At 39.9% G+C, this 6,946-nt stretch overlaps 1 protein-coding gene across 1 annotated transcript; it reads right to left on the reverse strand.

Annotated features, from left to right (window-relative positions):
- Window positions 1–356: 356 nt before the first annotated feature.
- LOC149235171 (E3 ubiquitin-protein ligase ATL76-like) lies at window positions 357–6,593 on the reverse strand. Its single transcript, XM_089368474.1, has 2 exons — window positions 6,293–6,593; window positions 357–475 (listed from the first exon to the last, which is right to left on the reverse strand). The coding sequence occupies exons 1-2, from the start codon at window positions 6,591–6,593 to the stop codon at window positions 357–359; spliced, it is 420 nt and encodes a 139-aa protein (XP_089224600.1).
- Window positions 6,594–6,946: the final 353 nt, after the last annotated feature.

Below are 6,946 nucleotides of genomic sequence, written 5' to 3' on the forward strand. Positions count from 1 at the left end.
AGATCGCAAATTGCATGCATGCCCGCTACCTCCGTCTGTTCACTTGATTTCTGCGATTGCGATGTTGCGATGCAATCCGATCGCATATCGCAGATCACAAGTTTCACCCTGTGCACGTTAAGCCTTTGCCTTTGTATCTGTGATATGATATTGCGATGCGATATTATCGCACATCACAGATCACCCATCTCTCACCTCGCCTCAGCCTCCCGATAGCCTTTTGCGATGCGACCCTGCCGTTCATATGTAGATCTGACGGCTGTGATTTGTTCTGGCTTTGTGTACCCCTCTGCCATACCTTATTTATGTTTTAAACTAATTTTGTGTTCCCAAGGAAGAAAGAAGGTTGTGCGCCATTACTGCTCACCAACAGCATTAAAGAAGAAGAATGGCCGAGAACAAGAAGGACGTGCCTCGTGCAGGTAAGAGCATTTATCAGTTATGGGTTTCTTGCGTATTCCACTGCGTCCAGCTCCTGCAGGTTAACAGAGTACCAGAAAAGGCCAGTTTTGTCAGCAGACAGTATCAGAGGTCCATAACATTTTGTAAATGCAGTTGGTGGCCATTTTTTACCCCTTCACGCATAACCTAGTAGATATAAAGTTTCTTTTGGTTTTTTAGTTGTTGGTGTGTGTGTGTGTGAGAGGTATAGGTGAAGCACAACAGTTCGTCTGTAACACGCAGCAGCGCAAGAATGTAAAGAAAGCCGCAGCAGCAAAATAAGAAAAAATACAGCAGACACAGCAATCTGAATATTTTTTTTGTAAATCCCTCTGTGAGATTGTAAGAGCAGTTTTATTAATGAATAGAAATCTGTTGGTGTGTAAAAACTCTGTCCTCTGCAATTAAATTTTAATTCTTCCGCTGTGTTAAAAATCCTGTGTTTGAAACAGAGCGTTGCTCTCTGTTCAAGCTATTTTGTTTTGGAATTTATCAGAAAATTCCCATCAGTGGTATCGGAGCTAGTCTAGGCTCTTTGAAGGTGTCAAAAAAGCTGAAGGAAGGTTCCTTTTGTTGTAGCAGCTTCTCCAACAGAGTGAAGACTCAATCAAGAAAGGATCCAGGTATTTCTCAAAGATTTTTTTTGTGTTGCTGCTGAAGAAACAATGACTCCGGTACCAGCACTAGCATGGGTATTTTTAATACTCAACTCCCACAGTTTAATGGGAAAAACTATGAGTATTGGGCAATAACCATGAGAGTCATGTTTGCCTCATAAGACTTATGGGAAATAGCTGAAGATGGTTTTAAAGAACCAGCAGATGAAAATGAGTTTAATAATCTAACTCAGGCAGAGAAAGATCTGTTAAAGAGCTACAAGAAGAAGGATTCAAAATCCCTTGTATTTTTATATCAAGCAGTGCATGAGAGTGTGCTTCCAAGGATAGCAGCAGCCAAGACATCCAAAAAAGCATGGCAAACTCTCAAGACAGTCTATCAAGGCATGGAGAAAGTGAACACAACAAAACTACAATTGCTGAGGAGAGATTTTGAGAATCTGTGTATGAAGGAGTCAGAGAATATTGACTCATTCTTCACACATGTGATTGTTCTGGTCACATCGCTAAGGTCTCATGGAGAAACTCTTGAAGAAAGGAGGATTGTGGAGAAACTGTTGAGGGTCCTACCCTCAAATTTTCATGTGATTTTCACCACCATAGAAGAGACAAAGGATCTCTCAAACTTTTCAGTTGATGAACTTCATGCATCACTGATAACACATGAGTAGAGGTTGAGTAGAAATGAAAACTCATCTCTAGAGCATGCCTTCAAGACCCAGATGTCTTTTGGAAGAGGAAGAGGTCAAGGCAGAGGAAACAAGAGAGGAAGAGGCAGAAGCCAAAACAGAGGTGGAAGGAATAGTCCAGCAAATGCTCAAGGAAGAGGCAACAATCCAAATCAGAACCAAGGCCAAGGCAGCAGCCAACAAAGTGGACAACATCATGCTCAAGGACAAAGGTATGAAAAATCCAATGTCCAATGCTATTACTGTAAAAAATATGGGCACTATGCCAATGAATGTAAGAAGAAACAACACGATATGAATAATAGATCTAGTGCAAATATCACTAGACAAAATATCAGCCAGGATAATGTGTTTTTAGCTTGTAACATGGCTGAAACAAACAGTGATTATATATGGTTTCTAGACTCCGGTTGCAGCAGCCATATGACAGCAAACATAGCTTTGTTTTCTTCTTTAGATCAAAATGTGAAGTCACAACTCACACTTGGGACTGATAGTAAAATCTCTGTTATGGGAAAAGGATAAGTAAAAATATTTACAAAGAAAAGTGAAAAGAAAATCATAGCAGATGTCTATTATGTTCCTGGAATGAGATGTAACCTCTTGAGTATTGGACAGCTTGTTCAAAAGGGTTACAATGTTTTCTTGGAGAATGATGTATGCACCATCATGGATATAGTACCCAGCAAACGATGTATTGCTAAAGTGAAGATGACAAGGAACAGGATGTTCCCTCTCAGAATAAGGGCAGATTTGAAAAACAAAGAAGAAATTGCAGCAGTTACCCAAGAGGCTTTCCAAAGCGTACCAAAGGATGAAAATTGGTTGTGGCATTTGAGATTTGGACATCTCAACTTTGGAGGTCTTAACTTGCTGAGCAGAAAAGGAATGGTAAGAGGATTACCATTAATAGAAAAACCGGACAGACTTTGTGAAGGTTGTATATTGAGAAAACAACATAGAAAAAGTTTTCCATCAGGGAAAAGCATATGGGCAAAAGCACACTTAGAAATTGTCCACTCAGATTTATGTGGACCGATGCAAACTACATCACTAGCAGGCAGCCAATATTTTCTAACATTCATTGATTATTTCACCAGAAAAACTTGGGTCTATTTCCTGAAGAACAAATGTGAAGTGTTTGAAAAATTTCGAAATTTTAAAGCACTTGTGGAAAACCAAAGCGGGCTGCATATCAATGTTCTAAGAACTGATAGAGGAGGTGAGTACATCTCCAAGGAATTTCTATGGTTTTGTAGAAAAAATGGAATACGCAAACCATTTACCACAAGGTACACTCTGCAGCAAAATGGAGTAGCTGAAAGAAAGAATAGGACCATCATGGATATGGCGAGGAGTATGCTAAAGGCAAAGCATTTGCCAAATGATTATTGGGCTGAAGCTGTACATTGTGTAGTATATATTTTGAATAGGTGTCCTACAAAAGCTGTGATGAACAAAGTGCCAGAAGAAGCATGGAGTGGGAGAAAACAAGGAGTCACTCACATGAAAGTTTTTGGTTGTGTGGCTTATACACACATTCCAGATCAGCTAAGGAGGAAGTTGGAGAACAAAGGGGAAAAATGCATTTTCTTTGGATACAGTGAGGAATCCAAAGCTTACAGGTTGTATATCCCATCTACTAAGAAGTTTTTTGTGAGCAGAGATGTTCAATTCATTGAGAAGGAAGCTTGGGATGGAAGCATAGAGAAAACAGTTAATGTTAAAAACTGTTTGTCTCATGATGAAGATGATGAGGAGATGGCTGAAATACATCCCCAAATAGCAGCGCCAACACAAAGACAGCAAAAGACACCCTTGAGGAGAAATGAGAGTGCTTCTCCAAGCACACCACAAGGAGGAACTTCAAGTGCGTCTTCAAGCACTTATACACCAAATGAAAGAGGTAAAGAAGTTCAGATATTTAAGTGACATTTATAATGAAGGTATGAACTCTTTATTTGCATTATATTGTCATGTTAATGACCCTATTCATTTCGAAGATGCAATTAAAGATAGAAAATGGATAGAAGCTATGGATGAGAAGATCAATGCCATAGAAAGAAACAAGACATGGGATTTAGTTGAACTACCAAAAGGTAAAGAAGTCATTGGAGTTAAATGGGTCTACAAGACCAAGAGTAATGCTAAAGGCAAAATAGAAAGACACAAGGCAAGACTTGTTGTCAAGGGATACAAGCAGCAGTATGGGAGAGACTATGAGGAGACTTTCGCACCGATTGCAAGAATGGAAACTGTGAGAGCAGTGTTGTCCATAGCAGCACAAAACAAGTGGAAAGTTTACCAAATAGACGTGAAGTCAGCATTCCTAAATGGAGTGTTAAAGGAAGAGGTTTACATTGTACAACCTCTAGGCTATGAAAAGAAAGGCCAAGAGCATAGAGTGTGTAGATTGAAGAAAGCTCTTTATGCGCTGAAGCAAGCACCAAGAGCATAGTACAGTAGGATAGATTCCTATCTACTGGAAAATCGATTTGAGAAATGTGAGGGAGAACCCACCCTCTACATCAAAGAAAAGGATGGTAAAATCTTAATTGTTGTGTTATATGTTGATGATGTTATCTTTACAGGTAATGATGACTACCTCATTGAAAATTTCAAAATAGTCATGAAAGAAGAATTTGAAATGACTAACATGGGTTTGCTAAGATAGTTCTTAGGAATAGAAGTAAAACAAAATGAAAATGGGATTTTTATGTCACAAGCGAAATATGTTAATGAAGTTTTGGAAAGATTTAATATGCAGGACAACAAGGCAGCAATCACTCCCACAGTGATGGGATTAAAACTCAGCAAAGAGGATAGCAGCAAGGATTTTGATCCTAGCGTGTACAAGAACATAGTTGACAGCCTTATGTATTTGACTGCAACTAGGTGGATATAATGTATGCTGTTAGTTTAATTTCCAGATTCATGGAGAGGCGAAAAGAAGTACATTGGCAGGCAGCAAAGAGAATTCTAAGGTATGTTAAATGTACTAAAAGGTTTGGCATTTTATATATTTTTTCAGAAAGTTTAGATTTAGTTGGCTACACTGATAGCGATTGGGCTGGAAGTGTAGATGATCGGAAAAGCACATCCAGTTATGTTTTTCACATGGGTTCAGGAGCCATTTCATGGACTTCTAAGAAACAACCCATTGTGGCGTTGTCTACAGCAGATGCAGAATATGTGGTAGCTACAGCAGCAGCGTGTCAAGTGGTTTGGATGAGAAGGATGCTAAGGAGCCTATGCCAAGAGCAAGCAAAAGCAATGGTTATTTTTTGTGACAATAGCTCAGCTATTGCCCTGTCCAAGAATTCTGTGTTTCACAAACGAACGAAACACATTGATACAAGGTTTCACAACGGAGAAATTGTTTTATAACATTGCAGCACTCAGGGACAGGTTGCGGACATTCTGACCAAGCCCTTGGGACATAAAAGTTTTGAGTTTTTGAGAAAATGTCTAGGTATGACCGATAACCCAGCAGTTGAAATTAAAGAGGAGTGTTGAAATGATAATTTCAACTGCAGCATTATTTTAACCTTGTGATGCGATCAGATCGCAGATCGCAAATCGCATGCATGCCCCCTACCTTCGTCTGTTCACTTGATTTCTGCGATTGCGATGTTGCGATGCGATCCGATCGCATATCGCAGATCGCAAGTTTCGCCCTGCGCACGTTAAGCCTTTGCCTTTGTATCTGCGATACGATATTGTGATGCGATATTATCGCAGATCGCTCATCTCTCACCTCGCCTCAGATAGCCTTTTGCGATGCGACCCCGCCGTTCATATGTAGATTTGATGGCTGTGATATTTTTTGGTTTTGTGTACCCCTCCGCCATACCTTATTTATGTTTTAAACTAATTTTGTGTTCCCAAGGAATAAAGAAAGATGTGTGCCATTACTACTCACCGACAGCATTAAAGAAGAAAATGGCCGAGAACAAGAAGGACGCTCCTCATGCAGGTAAGAGCATTTATCAGTTATGGGTTTATTGCGTATTCCACTGCGTCCAGCTCGTGCAGGTTAACAGAGTACCAGAAAAGGCTAGTTTTGTCAGCCATAGTATCAGAGGTCCATAACATTTTGTAAATGCGGTTGGTGGCCATTTTTGACCCCTTCACGTATAACCTAGTAGATATAAAGTTTCTTTTGGTTTTTTAGCTGTTGGTGTGTGTGTGTGAGAGGGGTATAGGTGAAGCACAGCCAGCAGCATGAGAATGTAAAGAAAGCCGCAGCAACAAAATAAAAAAAAAATACAGCAGACACAGCAGTCTGAATATTTTTTTTGTAAATCCCTCTGTGAGATTGTAATAGCAATTTTATTAATGAATAGAAATATGTTGGTGTGTAAAAACTCTGTCCTCTGCAATTAAATTTTAATTCTTCTGTACAACAGATCCTGTGTTTGAAACAAAACGTCGCTCTCTGTTCAAGCTATTTTGTTTTGGAATTTATCAAAAAATTCCCATCATTGTCGACGCATTCCATGTGGAAGCCATGGTTGCAGCTCGGCAAAACTCTCACACATTCACCTTCGATGAAGTCCGCCAAGCAGATAACGCACTCCGTTGCAAGCTGTGGCATTGATTGACCATAGATTATAGAGGGAATTGCTTCTATGGATTTGTCTTTCATTCCAGTATTAGCCCGTCTGGTGGCCATGTGATCGTGGCATGACCTCCAAATCTTGTCGCATAGAATTATTAAAGCCAACCCCATGAGGGATATGACAGTGCAGAGCAACGCAAGAAGAATGAGCACCGTATTTTCTCTCATATGAGTACTAATGGCCACTTGAGGAGATAGCGTATGGGTGGAAACCTCTAAAACCATTCTTCCCTCACTAACCCTAAAATGCCGAGATCGTGCAGAGTCTCTTGTGGAATGTAGAATAAAAGAATTGTCAGACAACGATTTCAGAGAGGGCTTGATCTTTCGCTCTTACCGAAAACGAATTCACAATACAGTATAGTGGTCAGGACGTGCTCCGTGATTGCCTGCTTCTGGGGTAAGGAACCTCTTTAAAGATGCTGGATCTCGGCCGCGGGATCGAATAGTGAAACAGCAAGTGTGAATAAACAAAGAATTTTCAGCAATCCGATTAGATACGCTGGCCAAGCTAATCGATGGTATTTTCAAATGTTTCTCAGTGGGATAATAAACAAATAAGTATGTAATCTATTCTA

The sequence above is a fragment of the Pinus tabuliformis genome, chromosome 8 (assembly GCF_031772625.1).
Source record: "Pinus tabuliformis cultivar Carrire ecotype Pingquan chromosome 8, CPIR1, whole genome shotgun sequence".
Lineage (NCBI taxonomy): Eukaryota > Viridiplantae > Streptophyta > Pinopsida > Pinales > Pinaceae > Pinus > Pinus tabuliformis.